This window comes from Amphiprion ocellaris, chromosome 16, assembly GCF_022539595.1.
Source record: "Amphiprion ocellaris isolate individual 3 ecotype Okinawa chromosome 16, ASM2253959v1, whole genome shotgun sequence".
NCBI classification, from domain to species: Eukaryota; Metazoa; Chordata; class Actinopteri; family Pomacentridae; genus Amphiprion; species Amphiprion ocellaris.
In genome coordinates, this window is record NC_072781.1 from 27664766 (window position 1) to 27684568 (window position 19803).

The following is a 19803-nucleotide window of genomic DNA, read 5'->3' on the forward strand; positions in this document are numbered from 1 at the left end:
TCTCTTTTTGTCGTCATTTTGAGTTTCTTTGTACTGTGTCTTTTGGTGGTTGTTTTGTGTCTCTTTGATGTTGTTTTCTGTCTGGCCGCATTGCATCGATGTTCATTCTGCATCTCCTTATGGTGATTTTGTGGTTGTTTTGCTCAATGACCATTTTGGTTTTCTTGGGTTGTTTTTCTTTTTTTGCCTTCTTGTGGTTGCGTTGTGTCTCTTTGTGGTCATTTCTGACCTCATTGGTCATTTTTGGCATTTCTTTGTGGTTATTTTTATGTATTTTTACATCTTTTAGTGATTGTTGTACCTGTCTTTGTGGAAGTTAGCATCTCTTTGATGATTTTGTGTCTCTTTGTGGTCGTTTTATCTCATTGTGGTTATTTTGTGTCTATTTGTGGTCTCTTTGCATCACATTTTGGTCCTCAGAGTTTCCCTTAATTATATTAACAGTATAAAATATAAAATAGATATTGTGTAAAATACAAAAAGGTGTAGTGAACCATTATAATGAGTAAAACACTTTCCACTGTGTGATCTTTGCTTTTGCATATATTGAAACTGACACCGTTAACTGAGCAGATTACCTGAAGGTTAATTAAAACTGCATCATTAGATCAGTGCATGGTTATAATCGACTGCTGTACACTTGGATATGCATTAAGATTTCCAGTGTTTTTGCTGCTGGTCGTCTCTCAGCTGCATTTACATTCAGCTCTGTGATTCCTCTATGATTGACAGCTCAGGGAGAAAATGCCCATTGCTAAGTTTGTCAATTTGTGGTTGTTTTATGTCTCTTTGTGGTGATTTTACATCTATTTGTAGTTTTTTTTTGCCTCTTTGTGGTCATTTTGTGTCTCCTTTTGTTGTTCTCTGTTGTCGTTTTGTGTCCCTTTATAGTCATTTTATAGTAATTTACTTCTCGTATATGGTTGTTTTGCATCTCTTGGGTCACTTTGCCTCTTTTCATGTTTTTTTTGTATTTCTTTTCATCATTTTCTGATTCTTTTCATCTCTTTCTTGTCTTCAGATTTACACTGCATAGATATTAATAGGATAAACCATTGAATAGGAAATTGCAGAAAATATTAAAACATGTCATGAAAAGTTGTAATATGCAAAACATTTTCTTTTATATTATGTATATATTAAAACCGACACCTACCTGAGCTTATTAAACAAGGTTCAGTATAACTGTATCATGAGAATCAGCTGCTCTACAGTTGGACATGTGTTAATATTTCCACTGTTTTTGCTGCTGGTCATCTCTCAGCTGCATTTACATTCAGCTCTGTGATTCCTCTGCGATTGACAGCTCCGAGGAGCGCAGAGAGGGCAGGCTCAAGCAGCCATCCCTGCCCTCTGATTGGCTGCTGTGAGAAAATGCGCATTGCTAGAGCGAGGGAAAAAAGAGAGAGGAGGAGGAGGAGGGAGAGCGAGCAAACAGTCCTCAACAGTTCAGAGTCTCAGCAGAGAGGAAGAGGAAGAGGAGGAAGAGCCTGAAGAAGAAGAGGAGAAGTGAGCTCACCTGACCTGATGGAGGGATTGTCCTGCAGGAGGAGGACGGCAACAAACGAAGAAGGAAGAGGAGGAGAGTAGGAGTGAAGTTGGAGGGCGGAGGAGTGCAACAGGAGGAGAAACTCTTTTTTTCTTTCTCCCCATAAGCTCGTCCCTCTTTCTCCTCTGTACCTCCATCCTCCGTCATCCCTCCATCATCTCTCCATCGGGGAGCTGGAGGAGGCTGACGTCAGTTTTGGGGTGCTCTCTCTGTCTCTCTCTGTCTGATTGACTGTGTGGGTGTGCTCCATCACCCCAGCCTCCCTTCTTCTTCTTCTTCTTCTCTGTTTCTTTTCTTTTTTGGATGCGAGCCACCGGTGCTGCTGATGCGCTTCCTCCGTCACGCAGCTTTATTTGCAGTCCAGGGATTCTCCTCCACCACCACCACCTCCACCTCCGCCGCCGCTGCATCAGGAGGCTGCGTTCAACAGCAACAGATTTTAGGAAAATCAGGACAAGAAGAAGAAGAAGCAGCAGCAGCTCAGAGTTTGGATGTTTTTCGGCTGAATGTTTTCGCGTCGTAAGCTGATGAATCGCACGTCACCGCTTCTGAATTGTTGATGGATTAGACTGAAACACAGAGACAGTTTGGAGAGTCGAGTTGTTTAATGAGATGTGAACAGGAGGTGGATGCGCTGATGGCCAGCCGGCTGACAACATCAAATATTAAAATCTGAATAATTTTCATTAATATATAGCAATAGAAAGTCTCCATTTTCCCAAAAAAACCCCATCTATAATCATCTAGTTTAATTCAGTGTGAATCAATTTTTAGCCTGAGATGGAAATTGTTCAGTTATTGGTTTATGTAAGGAAAATTTATTTTAACTACAGAACTCCATGTATACAGTTAAAATTTGTCTTTTGAAAGACCTTCAGTAATAAATCTTGCAGCAGCAACTGTATAAAAGATGCCTGATTTAAATCAAACAGTAAATATCTGTAAATTTGTCACATTCTGATTTTGACAGACATTTCATTCATTCAATAGCGTTAATTGTAGGTAATTTCTGCAGGAAAAAATACAGATTTTCTGCTTTTCTCTGTTTTAATTAATTGTAAATCAATTTTCTTTTTCATTTTGTTGAGTGATTAATATAAGAAAAAAATATTTTAACTACAAAACTGCATGTATAAACCTCTAAATACATTTTTAAAGACCTCAAATAATAAATCAAATGCATAAAGACACCTGAAATCAATTTCCTTTAAAACTTAACCTTTAAATCAACAGTTGTTATTTGATTCAGTGGTGTTAATTATAGGTAATTTCTGCAGAAAAACATTGATTTTCTGCTTTTCTGTTGCAGTTCATTGTAAATTGATTTTCTTTCTTATTTTGTAGAATTATGAGTTGATTAATGTATCAAAAATAATGAAAATCATAGTTTGTAGCCCCAATTTTAACCATATTATACTCCTTAGCCACAGAATTATAGAGCATGCATAAAAAGATGCCCTAAAATATAATACTTTCCATAGAACAGTTAAACTTACAGTAAATTAAAAAAAACATTTGTTGCATTTTTAGACAGACTTTGGCTTGGATGGAGCTTTTAATTTATTAATGAATGTTTTTTTTCAGCCCTAGTTTGAACTATATATGACAGAATTATGTGCATATGGATGAAATACAAAAATTGGTCTTTTGAAGGGTGTTAAATAATTAATGCCGCAGCAGATTGTGTCCAACCTCAGTCCACGTTTTTTTATGTTGGCTGGCAGCTCCGTGTTGTCGCTGTCGTTTTGCCTCCAAACACCTGAGTGAGTCGCCGGCGGGCAGCCAGCAGGATTATGAACCGGATGAAGCGCTGCTGTGTTTTTATGCATAATGAATAGAGATGGATCCATAATGCAGCAGGCTGAGCTCCGCCGAGGACACAATCAATCCAGCCAGAGTTAGTCCTGCCATCATTAAGACTCCCGTTTCTATTTTAAACGTCCTCATCGCCTCGTCTCCTCTGTCGCTTCCTCGTCCTCAGACTGAAATTTGGGAACTCCCTCAAAGCGAGATGATCTGGAGTCACATCTGCGTTTAAGTTCCTGTAAAGTTTGCAAACTAAACTGATGATCTCAAACTGGTTACTGGTTAAAAGCAGAAGTATCTGTTAAAGACCTGGAGATTTCTTGAGTTATTTGGAGGTCCCACAGAGGTTAGACTCCTATATAAGCCACATTTCTGCAGAGGAAGTTGTGGATTTGGCAAAAAAAAACTAAGAATTTTGGACGTCTGACCTGTTCGTTGAGTTTGGATCTTCTTTAAGGACTGTTGTCAGTCAAATCCACAATGATTGGTGTAAACAGCATCCACTCGACTGGCCGCATGCGGTCACGGTCGCTGTGCTCGGTCCGGAGCGGCCGGGACTCGAGGGATACCGACCCGTTCAGGTATCCCAGAACCCCTCGTTCACGATCCCTCAAACCGCTGGCCTTCCCCGACCTGCTGGGGAAAACCCAGGACGGGCAGCAGCACCCGCAGAGCCGCAAAAAGAAGGTAGAAACTGGAATACACACCATCCAGACATAAATATTTGAATGCAGGACACAAAATCTATGATATGATTGCAGTTGAGCAAGTTTAAACTTCACAGAAAACCTCAAGGTGCCATTAAAATCTGTCTGTAGCTGTTTTACTTTATTTAAATTTTTAAAAACTGGTTTGAAAGGCATGTGGACGCAAGAACTGCCTGAACCAGTTTTCCTGTTGGTTACCCGATAATCCTGGTGCACAATTTGTTTAATTTCTTTAGTAATTTCATTAGTGTCTCTTCGCTCTGCCCATTTTACCATTTTGCCCAGCGTATTACTCCATTTCAGTAGACTTTCTGAAGCATTTCAAGGGTCTCATTACCGATTTCCTACGTTTGACACAGGATTTGATCTTCATTCTTTGCTCTATTTTGGAATATTCACATTATAGGAGCTAATGGACCACGGAAGGATACCAGAAGAAATACAAAACTACAATAACGATAAAAATAGATATGATAATGACTATGTTCACCTTTCACATGTACAAATATGGCATGATGGATAAAAAGCTGCTTTCAACAGCTGGAACAATTGCAAACTACTCGCAAATGTACTCATGTTTGATGTGCAAGGCACAGTCCTGGAACTTTTCGATTGCCACCTGAAAGTTTCAAATCTCACAATCCATTTGGTCTTTCTGGTTTTTGCGTCAGTTGTGTTATACATTATATTAATAAGAAATCACAAAGATTAAACTATTTTTAGGGCTAAAAATCACCAAAACTGGATGAATCGTGATATTTTCAATTTTCAGGTGGTGATCATGGAACTTTTTTCTGAATTCCTAAAAATATATTGTGCCTCTGACACCCATGCAGAGGATTTGGAGTTTAGATGGTTAAACAGGAAATTTCTGTCATTGCTACATAAGGGTTTCTCTATTTCCTTATAAACCCACCATTTTCCCTTGTTCCCTTGTAAAGAATTCCATTGGTAGATTGTTTAGGTTCACTGAAGTTCATGGTGTTGCTCAGTTTATGTCCATCAGCTGTGCGCTATTATTCCATGACGCATTGGAGGATTCTTTAGGTACACTATATGTTGTGAATACTTCCAGCTTTAAATTTAAGCAGCACTGCAGAATGACAAAGAAATGACTGTTACACATCCAAAAATAATGTTTTTCATGTTGTAAGTCTGCTACACTGCCTCTGTACTGCTGGCAACCACAACACAGAGAGTCCGTCTGGTTTCTGCATTGTACTGAGGAAAACAGTCCTCAGTACATTCTGCACCTGAAGAATCCTGAAATGTTAAACCCTGAAATAGTGAATATCCTCCTTGAACGCTGTGAATCCTTGTCTCTGCAGACGCTGTACAGCTCCATCAAGAACGAGAAGCTGCAGTGGACCATGTAAGTTTTTTCTGTTTCCAGGTTTAACACGCAGCACGTACAAACATCTGGTGTGTGTGTTCCAGCTCCATCTGCACGTTTGTGTGTGTCTGCTGCCCCGACTCCCTTATTTAAGCCTCTGTTGCCACGGTAACCATTCCCTGCTTCTTCCCTCGCTGTAATTACAGGTCAGCATCCCAACGCCCATGCTTCACTGTGGACTCACTCTCACACGCATGTTTTATATATATATATATATATATATATATATATATATATATATATATATATATATATATATATATATATATATATATATATATAAATAAAAATAAAATGTGTGTGTATACGTGACGTCTTGTGTGCGATTAGTAACTGTCCTCCCTCATGTTCTGCCCTGTCTTTATCCTCAACGCCTCAGCTCTGCTTCCTGTGCGTCTTCTGCCAAAATTTAGCCTAATTCACCAATAACTCCACAGTGATATAAGGCACCACAGAGAAAAATAAAACATGCTGAGATGAGGTGACAGGTCCAGGTGATGACCAACTTCAAAAAATGCACGGCAATAGAACACAACATGCTGACTTTAGGGGCTGCAGCTAGTTTGTTTGTATCATTTTCTTTATGAATAACGATGCTAATGACTTATTTAGATTGAATGCTGCTCGAAAACAGTGAAAAGTGACCACATACAGAGAGCCTGTCTTCACCTGTCACACCAACAGTCTGTAATATTCAGTTTAGTATATTCAGTTGTCATACCTCGTTCATAATTTTGCGTGAAAAAAGGTTAGAATACTATACTAGTCAACTTTGCACTGCAGGAGCTTGGTGCAGGCTCCTATACTTTGAGTCTTATGGTTTCCATTGGGGTTTAGGATCCAACAGCTTAAATCACAGTGCACCAAAACAATGACAAATAGTAGTTACTGGACATAACTTCAGTTCTAAGACCACGTAGGTAGTAGAGCGATGGAGGTACAGCATATGTTAGCCCATATGGTTAATTTTACCTTGTGGATGGTGATGTTAGAACGGACTAGGCTACTCGACCAGGACAGTGAGAGGACAGAAAAATACCACTTTATATCCTCTCTGACTTTAATTAATCAGCAGTGTTTCAGGGCCACTCAGAAGTACCTAGCCTGAAGTAGGTACTTTTTTCTCCCTGTGAAAACAGCCCTGAAAGAGGTTCTACCAGGGTGGTTTTGGCAATGACAATATGCACAAATGTCAGGTCCCCCTAAAAGTTCCTGCAGTAGAAAACTACCTTGAAAACATGGAAAGTTTTGGTAAAAGGTCAAGATTTTGATTAAAATATGTCCTTTGTTAAGGTTAGAGGAGCTTGTCACCGTGGTTATAATAGTAAACAGGTGGTTAAGGCTTAAATAAACAACACAGAGTTGGTTTTGTAGACCCATTCATCCACCCTGACCTCCTCCCTGCACTGAGTTTACAGTCTTCTATAACTCCCAGACTTCCTTATTTGTTCCTGTCTTATTTACTGCAACCACTAGAGGGTGCTGAATGTAAACAGATGTGGTTTTGATGCATTTCCTGTAACAAGGGTGCTACATGACCACTAGATGGCATTTGAAATGATTCGATAAGATCACAAAAGATGAGAAAACAATGAGCAAAAATAGAAATATAAGAAAAAAAAAAGCAGCATGTTGATGAGATAATTGGACCAGATGATGGGATGAGGGAAATAAGACTCACTGATTAATAATTACAGACTAAATAAAACTCACATTATGTATAAAATGAAAAATTGGTGGTAAGTTTTCTCTTGCCTTCCCCAGTGACGAGGAGGAGTTGAGGAAGTCCATGTCGGAGCTGGCAGATGTCCGAAAAGACTCCGCATCCCACACCATGAAAAGACTCGGGAGTGGAGGAAACCCGCTGGTGGGCGTCGCCCAGCAGGCCGATGGCGAACTTTACAAGAGCGGCTTCCTGGTCCGCAAAGTCCATGCCGACCCTGACGGGAAGAGGAGTACGTCAAATAAATATTCTTCTCTTCTTACTTCTTGCCTTCCTCTTCTTCTATTGTCCTTGTTTTTTATTGACACTAACGTTGAACTGTATCCTGCTGTATTTATGAAAACTACGCTAGTTTCTCTTAGCATTACTTTAACTGACTGCTTTTTTCCTTTCTTTTCACCTCATTAAAACTCTTCACTTTACCAAAAAATGAATTTACACTTTTGACAAAAGTGACAAAATGCAGAAATGACCATTAAACATTGTTACACTGAACCTTTTCAAGTTTATGTTTACATGATTTTAATCTACTTTTAGAATATTTAACTTTTCAGGATGCTTAAAGAAAACAACCTCTAATTTACAAAACTCCAATTATTTGGGACTTCAAAAATTGAGCGCTTCATATAATTAACAAGGAAGTTTTAGATTACATTTTTATTTATTACAGAACAACAGCAACACTTTTAAATTTTTATTTTCACGTATTTGTAGCTTATAAGCTGCTCACAATTCAAATATTTTATTCAGTTCTCCCGAAGTGTTAAGATGCAAAAACAGTGCAAACTGTGATTTTTGAGCCGTTTCAGAGAACTTTAGCCTTTGTTTCACGCTAAATGTAATGTTTGATCTCTATAAAATCCCACAATGCCTTGTTTCTTGCAGCGCCGCGGGGTAAGAGGGGGTGGAAGTCTTTCTACGCCATGCTGAAGGGAATGGTTCTCTATCTGCAGAAGGTAAACATCTGGACTACATTTCCCAGCAGCCTTTCTGTCTGTTTTGGTCTCATCTGTTGTACATATTGTGCTGTGATTATTATTTTGGCTACCAGAGAAGATCAGGCAACGTGACTGCTGGTGAAAAAACTCCCATAGGTTTACATTTATGCTAATGTTGATGAATGCATACTGTCACTTTTCAATTAACTTGATTGATCAGGAGGGAAACGCATCTGGGTCAGACTCGCTGAGTTGATCCGTCATCCAATTTCTAAGCAGCAGATTCCAGCCTGACTCCATTTATTGAATTACTTTATTTGGTTTTCTGAAAATTTAGAGCACATTTAACCACAGTTAAATGGATTACCTCATTTACTCACCTACAATCAAATAAGTAGATAAGTTATATACTTAAAGGTTTTAAAGGCTTTAAATATTCAAGTTTTAATACTTTAAAGTTTGAGTAAGAATTTCTCTGCTTTGACTGGGATGTTTTTTCTTTTTTAAGTTTATGCTTTGAGCTAAAGATGGAATGAATGCTAATTCAGTTGAGTCTTTCATAGGAAAATTGATTTACTGCGACATGAAAATGTTCTTGAATTTGCACTACTGTTCAAAAGTTTGTGGTCACTCAGACAATTTCATGCTTTTTATGAAAACTCACACTTTTATTCATGTGCTAATATAATTGCACAAGTTTATTCTAATCATCAATGAGCCTTTCAACACCATTAGCTAACATAATGTAGCATCACAGGAGTGATGGTTGCTGGAAATGTTCCTCTGTACCTCTATGTAGATATCCCATTAAAAATCAGTCATTTCCAGTTAGAATAGTCATTTACCACATTGACAATGTCTAGACTGTATTTCTGATTCATTTAATGAAAAAAATGCTTTGCTTTCAAAAATAAGAACATTTCTAAGTGACCCCAAACTTTTGAATGGTAGCGTGCAACAGACGATGTTATTCTTGGTGTAATGACAAAAACAAAATTGCAACAGATGTGTTTAGTGGTGCAGCTGCAGGTATGTTTGAAACAACTATATTAAGTGTGTTTGAGTTCTTGGAGAACCTCACTGAGAATGAACTGACCCATAGGATGAATACCGGGCGGAACGAGAGCTGACGGAGGAGGACGTGAAGAACGCTATTTCTATCCATCACTCTTTGGCCATGAGAGCTGCAGATTACAGCAAGAGGCCCAACGTGTTTTATCTGAGAACCGCCGACTGGAGAGTGTTCCTGTTCCAGGCTCCGTAAGAACCTCCTCTCTGTTCTTCATGTTCCTCATGTTCTTCTTTCTTTCTTTGCTCCCCTCATTCCTCTTCATCTCTCTGTGATTGTTCTAAAGTTGAACAGAATAAAGTCAAACACTAATTTGTCGTCAGTCTGGCTTAGTGTTACTGTGATTGTGTGTTTGGTGCAGAAATGCAGAACAGATGCAGTCGTGGATCACGCGCATCAACGTGGTGGCGGCCATGTTTTCGGCTCCTCCGTTCCCGGCAGCGATTGGCTCCCAGAAGAGGTTCAGTCGTCCTCTACTGCCGGGATCCAACACCAAGCTGTCGCAGGTACGAACTCTACCAGGTGTTCAGCCTTCAGTTGGTTCATCAGTCATTCAGGTGAAAGTGCATTAAGTTCTACCCACAATCCTTTAGTCCCTGATCAGCTTCATTGTCTGTCCCGACAGGAGGAGCAGGTCAAGTCTCATGAGAACCGGTTCAGGGCAGTTTCCTCCGAGCTGGCCGACCTCATGGCCTCCACGCCGGACCGAAAGGTGAAAGGTCGCGAGCTGGAGGAGCAGAAGCTTCGACAGGAGTACCTGGAGTTCGAGGTGAGGAGGTTCACACACACCTGATGGTACTGCAACGATTATTTATTAGAGCTGCTGAAGAAATACTTTGAGCTGTTTTAATAAACCTAGGCTAGTATATAGCATCCTTAGGCTAGTATATAGCATTCCTAGGCTAGTATATAGCATCCATAGGCTAGTATATAGCATCCTTAGATTAATATATTGCATACTTACATTAATATATAGCATTCCTAGGCTAGTATATAGCATCCTTAGATTAAAATATAGCATCCTTAGATTAATATATAGCATCCCTAGGCTAGTATAAAGCATCCTTAGGCTAGTATATAGCATTCCTAAGCTACTATATAGCATTCCTAGGCTAGTGTAGCTTGCTTAGGCTAGAATAGCATCCATAGGCCAGTGTATATAGCACCCCTGGCTAGTGTATAGCATTTTTAGGCTACTGTATAACATCCCTAGGGTAATATATAACATCCTTAGAATAGTATATAGCATCCTTAGGTTATTATACTGCATCCTTAAGCTAGTATTAAGCAACCCTAGGCTAGTAAATGGCATTCTTAGGCCAGTACATAGCATCTATAGGCCTGTACATAGCTTCCATAGGCTAATATATAGCATCCTTAGTCTGGCATATAGGTTAGAGCAATGGTGAATGGTCTCCACTTTGATACCCATTTTAACCCCACCTATGTTAGGCTCAAGCTTGTGATTAGCAACTCTAGGCCAGTTTATGACATTTTTACCCTTTGACTAGCACCCAAAACCACTAGCATCCTTAGTCTAGTAACTAGCATCCTTAGTCTAGTAACTAGCATCCTTAGTCTAGTAACTAGCATCCCAAGGTTAGTCACTAACATCCCTCAGTAGTCCATAGCAACCCTAGGCTAGTGACTAGCACCCCAGAGCAAGTGATTAGCATCCTTAGATTAGTAAATAGCATCCCCTGTCCACTGACTAGCATCACTAGCATCCTTAAGCTACTTTTCACAAAGGAACAGTCTGTTTATTACAGTTTTTATGGACAAATAAATGATTGATTCTTCTTTACCTGAGTTTTCTGAATGTCTTTCACATTTTCTCATCATGCTTTACTTTCTAGTATATGTAGGGATACACATTTTAAATATTTTTCTCAACCAATAACCAGCAACATCATCAATCAGTTACTGGTTAATCTTACATTATGCTGTAAACTGATGGAGTTACAGTAAGAGGCTCCACCTGGTGGTGCAGCGAGGTATTACATCTACTGTACAATGCATTTCTGACATGCGTTCTTTGTCTTCTGCCTTATTGGTTGATATATCTTTAATTGGTTAAAATTATTACAGGTAACCAACAATTCGTTGTTAACATCCCTAACAATAATAATAACAACGTTTTTGCCTCTTCTGTATAAAACAACAAGGTCAACACATAAAGGCATCTGAAATCAACAAACACGTCTGGAGCACAAATGACAGAATCACATCAGTTTGTTTACTTTTAACACCTCAGAGAATCTGTGTGTTTGATGTCGTGCCGTGTGATTCTTGTAAAAACCTCCAAGGCTGAATGTAGCTGCCGACAGGCTGAAGCTCCGTCTGTCTTCTGGTTCTGTTCAGCTTCATCATCACAAACTGTCACTGAATCAGTCTGTGGTGTGGAACACTCTGCTGTGGCAGGAACACTGAGCTGCTGTTTGCTGCTTTTCCTGCTTGCCATTTTACAAACACCAAGATCCTTCCATCCATTCAGGGTTTTATCTGCTTTCAATCTGAATAGAAAATGGACAATGAAATAGAAACATGTAAATATATCTGCTTTTTTCTGTAACTGTCAAACGCATCAGGGTGAACAGTGTAGTAAAGCATGACACTCAACTGTCCTGTTGTTATTACAGACATTGAACTAACTACAGACTGTCCTACTGTTATTACAGACAGTGAACTCACCACAGACATTGAATGCATCACTAACTGTCTCGTGTCTGTATTTCCTCCCACAGAAAACCCGTTACGGTACGTACGCGATGCTGCTTCGAGCCAAGATGTCGAGCGGAGACGAGGACTTGTCGGCCTTCGAGTCTCGACTGTTCGACGACGGCGGTCTGCAGAGGGCGCACTCCAGCCCCACGCTGCCTCAGGACACCACCAACAAGGAGAAAACTCGCGGGAGCAAGACGTCCAAGAGCCTAAAGGTCACGTCCTATTCGACCTCCACCTCTAAATCCGGCGGCAGCGTCAAAGATTTGAGCAAGAAGAAAAACGGTGGCAGGAACAGCCAGCGGCCAGAGCTGCAGAAGCAGAGCAGCAAGCAGGACGAGGCGCCATAAAGAGTCAGGGTTCATACGGAGCATGTAGCTGGATGTGGAGCATCATGGACAGCAGGCTGACATCCTCCTTTAACCTTTTCTGTTCAACCTCCTGATTGGCCGAGCTGAGAGGTCGGCGAGGAGGAGACGCTCATCAGGAAGGAGGACAGCGAGTCGTCGACGAATAAAGTTGGTCATCAGTTTATTTCTCCTCCAATCATCAACCTCAGCCGGACGCACCGAACACACAGCTGTGAGTCTCACAATCAAAGCTTTTTTTCCGGTTAGAATCCTTCATTTCAGGGACTTCTTCTGGGAGCGTTTTGTCACTGAGAGACGAAGACGAAGCGCTCAATCACAGGAACCTTCAGGACCGAAAACACTCGGTGGGAACTTTTTATTTTCTGTCCCCTCGGCGCAACAAACGCTGACCTTTTGCGTTGCTCTGCTTCTCCTAGCAACCGGCCGAGAGAGCAGGATGCAGGTTGCCATGCCGACCGCATGTGACGGACAGACTGCGTGGGATTGGTGCCGTATTGACCAAGCAAAGGGACGATGTGGGAGGGAGGGACACCCCGGGGTAAACAAACAAACAAAGAGAAAGAGGCAACACAGGAACACAATACCTCCTCTCTGCACTTCAGTGTGTGTGTGTGCGTATGTGTGTGTGCGTGTGTATGTGAGTACACAGTAATCACAGTAATACTACATCAGTGTGTACTTGCAGGAGTGTAAATACAACCTGAACATGCTGGATGGAGGCTGACCGCTGCAGTTTGTTTTATTTATGTTCAGGAGTGACCAAAAACTACTGAGTGAACAAAGAAAAAACGAATTAGCCTGCAGGTTGAGTGTAGAGTTGGGTGACAGAAGTATTTATAATTATTGTCTTTTTTTTCTCTACAGCATAATATATTTCACTTTAAAAACTGCGTGAAACATTTTCTTTTCATAGGGACACATGACGATTTAATTGATTTACCCGTCCAGTTTTTGTCAAGTGCATAAAAAGTAAAATAATTAAGTTTTGAGGAATATTTTATTTATGAAAAGAAGACAATTTAAATTGTTGCACAAGTGTCACAATAAAAAAACTAAAATACTCAGCGGAAATAAAACAAAAAATGAAGCAGCAGCAAAAAAAATGTAAATAAATAATGACTTTATTATGACAAATTTACAAGTGAAAGAATCTCTTTTATATGGATTTTTCTCCAAGTCGTACATGCAGTGGGTTCATGTACAAAATAAAAATTAAAAACGGAATAAATTAATAAACGTGAAGGGATTGGCTGCTGGGGAGTTAAAAAATACATTTTATTTTGTTCAATATTAACCTTAAAAGCTCTTGTTTATGGGTTTTGTTGCCATTAATTCAGATATTAATTAGTTTAATTAATTCAAAAGTGGTCCTCATTTCAGGATTGGTTTTAAACAGTCACTGCTTTTACTTTACCAACAAATTATCCGTCAGAGTTTCTGTAAATAAAAGTCCAAAGGCACAATTAGATAATTGAAGTATTGTGCAGCAGTATAAATAGATCAACAAGAAAATATACAAACTATTAGAAAAATCCAAACACTAAAAATAAAATTAAACATCCGATTACTGTTCAAGCTGGTTTCACTCAGTAGTTTTGTCATTAATGAGCCTCCATACTTTTCTCTCTCTGCTGGAATATGCTTGAATCCGTCCATTTTTATCTCCACCGTCCTCTTTTATGGACGTTTTTCTTCTTCGTGCAAAGTTTATGTAACGATCTCTGATTGGTCGAAGGTGAACGGTGACATCGGGTCAGAAGTTCGTACTTGAAGAGAGAACTGTGAGTTTTAATCACATTTTCTTGTTCTTGGTCTCCAGTGAAAACAGACTTGACGGTTTTTACTTCAAACCAAACGTTTGCTTTTTGTAGTTTCCTCCTTTGGCCACCAGGGGTCGGCAGAGTGTTGGACACAAACACTCTGTGAGTTTATCCCAGAAAACTTTTTTCATTCATCAATTTACAGTTTTCTTTACGAAATGTCAAAAAGTCAAAGTATGATATGTAACACAGACAAGCAGCAAATTCTCACTTTTAAGAAGCAGGAAGCAGCAAACGTTGGTGGAATTTTGAGTCTGAAGTGATGAATTGATGAATTATAAGCAGCTCTGTTGTTAATTCAGAGGGGAGGTCGGGGTGGATGGACGGCGACGAAACACTTGATTCATCCCATGATCGGATGTTTGGCTCCGGTTCGGGAAAGATGCTGATTAAATGTAAATAAACGCGTCGTATCTCGAGTCACTGTGGACTTTTAAAGCGTCTTTTCTGAATCTGAACGCAGCCAGAAACCCAGTTCAGGAGCTTTTTACTGAGTCGATCAGTATTGACGTTTCTGTTGCTGTATAGGAAACAGCGAGAATGAGCCGGTTTTTCCTCCCACCGTGCCGGGTCCTATTTACTCCCTCAGATAACCTGTAACACTTGTGTATTTCGGGTGTATTTTAGCGCACTGTGCAATGTAAAGCAGCATAGGATGAACTTGTCTAAAAAGTCATGGCCGCTTTCAGCTCTTCGTCTGTGTCCGAACCTTGTAAATAAATGTACGATTCGACTTTGAGAAGCCATATTGTAGTTGGGCTGACAGCCTAGCTAGCGCTCGCTGCGTTTTAGGGCACTTTGTTTCGATATTTTAGAGTGAACGCAGATGTTAAACCTGCTCACAGAGGTTGTATCGACCAGTTAATTTATTACGTTCGTCGTTGTCTCACTGACCGACAACAAACTAGTTTCTGTGAACGTTTTTTTTGTTGCTGTTTCTTTCGGCTTTGCTGCGGCCCTGAATGTTTGCCGCCGGCTCGCCGATCGATAGCTGTACATACTGTCACTTCCTGTGAGGTTTGGTCGTAGTGAAACGCAAACAACCTGTTTGTATTGTTTTGGAGGCTTAGAGGCAAAAATAAAGACATTTTCAAAACAAAACGCCAATTTCTCAGTCGATTTTATTCAGAAAAACTCAGCAGCATGTATACTTTTTAGCTAAATGCTGGTTTAATTTCCAGAAGGAAAACGCTCAAAAACACAACTTCTGTTTTAATTTACTGACTCAACTGATGTGAGTAAAATAAAGCTACTCTACAAAAAACAATCAATTCTCAACAATAAACAGTAAGACTGTCTGAATATATTAATGTTCTATATTTTGGCAATTGGATTTTCCGTTCTGAAACGGGTACTGAAAAACAAAAAAACAAGAGGTTATTTGATTTTCGTTTTAAAATACAAAAATTAAAATTGAAATACAAGGCGTGTTTCCTTTTCATGATCAAAAAGGGATATACGAAATTTTAAAAATGCTTTGATTTTCATTTTATATTTAGAATAACAAAAAAGTAAAATCAGTAAGAGACAGAAACGAAGAAGGTCCGTTTTTTTATTTTCTGAGACCGGAAGTGGTCATCAGCAAGTGTGGAGCCAAACAGTATGGTACATAGACTGTATATATATATATTTTTCGTTAGTTTTCATGGTCAAAATGAGAGATCAGGTGGTCGATCTTAAAATAAATCAATATTGATTTTTTTATAGAGCGTTAAAGTTTTGTGAAGCCAGGGGGCGGGACTACTTGATTGAAAGTCCGGTCCGGAATGATTGACAGGTCCTATGGAGGAGGCAGCAGAGTCTCTGCTCTCCTCGTTTGGATTATTTCTGATATAATAACTGTTGGTTGATTTATTGGTGGAGCAGCAGAACATTTTCCACAGACAGTTTTCCTGCCTGTTGGCTTGTTTTAACCAGTTTTCTGCCTTCGGCTGATTCTACCAGCAGACACTGAAAGGACTCTGATTGGTCGGTAAGTTTATGTTTATTTTCTTATCTGTGCCGCTTTTAATGCACTTTATATGCAGCTTTAGTGTCAGATATAATGTGTGCCATGCACTCCAGATGTTGGTGGAGTTTGTTTCAGTGTGTGTTGACCAGAGAAGAAAGGTAGCATCCAGTAAATATTAGTTTTAATGTTAGCGATGCTAACCGAGCTAGCTGCTCAGTCGTCGTAGCCTGATTAAAGCTAACGTAGCATTAAGCTAACGTAGCATTAAGCTAACGATGTTTGTGTTGAGTTTCATGTAAACAGCTGAGTGTGTTGTGTTAGTGTAATGTGGTACATTTAGTTAATAAAACTCAGTGGAGACGCTGGTTCACATTAATGTAAGGTTTAGAAAACCTAAATGTGATTAAAACATTAAAGTTAAGGTTCTGTGTTGTCAGTAGTCCTGAACATCTGCTGAGTCTCTGAAGTTAAACTGGAGAAAGCAGTAAATCTGTTCTCTAGTCGTTAACATTGTTTAACCCTTTGATACGCAGTGTGGGTCAGGAGATACCCATTTTCCATTGGATTTGGGTCACTTTTGACCCACGTTGTGCATCAAAGGGTTAATGACTGATTAAAATGTTGTAGTAAGTATTCCTGCCGTGTAGATTGGAAAAATAAACTCCCAGAACATGATCAAAGTAATGATGAACACTACAGTTATTACATTTAAATTGCAGCACAGATAAGCTGGATAATAAAATCCTCTCCTGTAAAGCTAAAGTGACTGCAGGCCTTTCTGTCTCCTCATAATAATTTATTTTATTTTATTTTTTTATTATTTTAATTTAGTTAATGCAATTAAATGTTCATCAGTGATTCATCTTTAGTGTGAAACTTTTACTTTGTACCGATTTTTTTTAAGAATGTAGGTCATTTTAAGGTAAGACATTAAAGAATGTTCTTCTTAGGTAAATGAATTAATGTTTAGTTGACTGAAGTCTTTCAATGTTGTGTTTCTTTCAATTTGAAATATCTTGATTTAATTAATACAGCTCAGTCAGTTACATTTTAAGAATTCTTATTCAGTTCAACACTAGATGACATCAGTTCATTGAGTATTTCAGAGCCAGTTTTTTTCTTTTCAATCATAGGTATTTAAAGTGATATTATTAAAATATGCAAAGGAAGTGCAGCTACTTTAATATAAAAAAAATAGTCTATCAGTTCGAACATGGTTAAAATGCAGCTAAAGTTAAGTTAGCGAAACTACGGATAAGCAGTGTTTCCTTTTACTTCCAGAAAAATAAAAGCCTCATATTTGCTATTTATTAAAAATCAGCAAAAGCAGCACTTTCACCAAGTTTGTTTTAGTTTGTTGGTATTTATCAGTAGAGCAGCAGCACATTTTCCACAGACAGTTTTACCGTCCGTTGTCTGGTTTAGTTTTCAGTTCAGTAATTCAGTTGCTCTAAAAAGTCATAGAAACGCCGTTAGTCCACAAAACGTTGTTTTGTCACGGCTGTCTGAAGTAGGTGAGGAGCAACACAAAAACAGTCCAGATGCTGGTTTCCAGAGGGTTAGACGTTTATTTATTTGAAAGAGTAAGTTTACAACAACACAACATGTGAGGGGGTTAAAAGCAAATGGGTGTTAGTAAAATAAAAATAAATAAACAGAACTAAAAGTAAACTTCACGTTGACATTGATGGGCATTCCAACCAGGAACAAAGTAAAAGATAATCAATACGAAAAAAAAAACTCTTCCTGTTCACCTCTTAAAACCCAAAAACACACCACAGTAGCACCCTAAATTAAAACTACCAATGGGTTCCCTGTTTTCCTTTCTGAACAATTCAAAGGTCCCTCTCTATCTCCCTACACATCCACCAACCACTGGAACACATCTCCAAAGTTCTGCTGGACCAGCTCAGCTTCCCTTCAGAAGAAGTGCTGCCACCTGCCAGATGAAGGAGCCTTTTGAGAGGCAGATGACATCGTGATTGGACTGTACTTTGGTCTGTTCCAATCCAGCTTCAGCTCCAGAGACGGCAGGCGGGACGAGTCAACGGAGGCCGGATGGACGAAGGCATGCAGCTGAGTACAATCCAGAAAACAACAGAGGAGGAGTGCAGAAGCCCAGAGCCAGAACAACCAGAGTAGCATTGTATGTCTCTTAGAAAACATCATAGTAGAGCCTTTGGTATGAAAAAACACCATCATATACATCATATATTGTACAAATAACAAGTCAAAGCAAAGAGACATACATTGTAGAATTGTAGTAATTGTGGGCTGACTGATTTACTGATTATCAGTATTTTATTTTTTACTGATTTACGGTAATAAATACATTTAAAAATGGTGCTACTTTGGCTCTGAACCTTTATCTACCTGTGGTCGCTCTGTCTTCTGGAGTGATTTGATTGGTTATACGTCACGAATAAAACTCCTTTAACTTAACATCTGTAAACAAAACAAAAACGTATCAACAAGTTTTCTGTTAGAGTTTGTGTTCTTCTAAGTTTAACTCCAAGATTTTAAATACTTTCATTTACTGCAAATGAATATCTACTCCAAATGTCTCACTAATAATCATTATCAGCCTTAAAAACCCACAAAACACCCCTCTATACTCGACCACACTTAGTACAGTCCGGTTCCCCCTTCTATAAATCTGCTTGGAATCTTCCACTTCCTGTTTGTCAAAGTGGCCTTCTACCTGGACAGGTTTTGTTGGAGCTCATGCAACAAACATTTTGGGTAACTGCACTTTAATATGGATGGATGACACTGAATTAGAGTCTGTTTTAATGAGACTGAGTTAAGATGTGTAGCTCTGTCATTAAATAGTAAATTATTTCTCAGAATTCACAGAGAAAAGTCTGAAATGTTTGCTAGGTTAGCGTCCCACATGTTCTTTGGCTCAGCTAAAGCTAACTCTCTCCAACTTCTGGATCTCTTGAGTTGCTTGTTAAAATATCTTGCTGTAGGTGCTGAAGCTCAGAAAATCTGAGATGTTTGTTCAAAATAAGCTCATTCTCAAGTCTTATCTGAACTGTCCTCTTTTGTTTGAACTTTCCCTGAACTTAGGAGTTAATGACAGAGCAGCACATCCAGACTCAGTCTCATTTATGTAGAGATTAAACTTCAGTGTCATTCATTGATGTTAAAGTGCAGTTTTTCAAATGTTTGTTGCACATGCTCCCGATCAAACCAGTACAGGTGGAAGACAATGTGAAGAGAAAGCTCCAGATGATGAATATCACACATTTACGTTGGAAATAAATGTCCTTTCATTAGACATTGTCATGCAAAAGTTGGATTTCCCTTTAATGATGTTCAAATCTTTGAGTGTTTTGTTGTTGGTTTCTAAATGTTTTTTGACACTTGGCCCCAAAGATTGAAACCTTTTATGGCTCACAAGCTGCAACAATTCACACATTATCAACTATCTTTCTGACTAAACTAAGATAAAAAGTGAAAAACTGCCTGATTCCTGCATCATGAATGTAAATGTTTTTGGTTTTTATGACAGTAAACTGAATATATTTGGGTTTGACATTTTATAAACCAAAACAAGAAGGTCAGGTCAAATTGTCTCAAGACGCTTTATTTATATATTTTTTTTGTCATATTGAAAATATGACAAAGAAATTTAAACCTCTTGACCAATCCAATTTATTTGGTTTTTAAGAGACTAATGGACAACTAAAATAACTTTCTCCACTAAAACTAATAAACATGAGGTCAAATAAAAGGAAGAGTTTTAAATA

At 38.9% G+C, this 19803-nt stretch overlaps 1 protein-coding gene across 4 annotated transcripts in view; it reads left to right on the forward strand.

Moving 5' to 3' along the window:
* psda (pleckstrin and Sec7 domain containing a) overlaps positions 1-18392 on the forward strand; it is a 77985-nt gene extending 59593 nt beyond the window's left edge. For all 4 annotated transcript variants that reach the window (XM_055018497.1, XM_055018496.1, XM_055018495.1 and 1 more), the window contains 7 exons: positions 5391-5434; positions 7220-7410; positions 8064-8134; positions 9219-9376; positions 9547-9691; positions 9811-9954; positions 11930-18392. In XM_055018497.1, the coding sequence (XP_054874472.1) occupies positions 5391-5434; positions 7220-7410; positions 8064-8134; positions 9219-9376; positions 9547-9691; positions 9811-9954; positions 11930-12256 (1080 nt within the window). In that variant the 3' untranslated portion in view covers positions 12257-18392. The remainder of the gene's footprint in view (positions 1-5390; positions 5435-7219; positions 7411-8063; positions 8135-9218; positions 9377-9546; positions 9692-9810; positions 9955-11929) is intronic.
* Positions 18393-19803: the final 1411 nt, after the last annotated feature.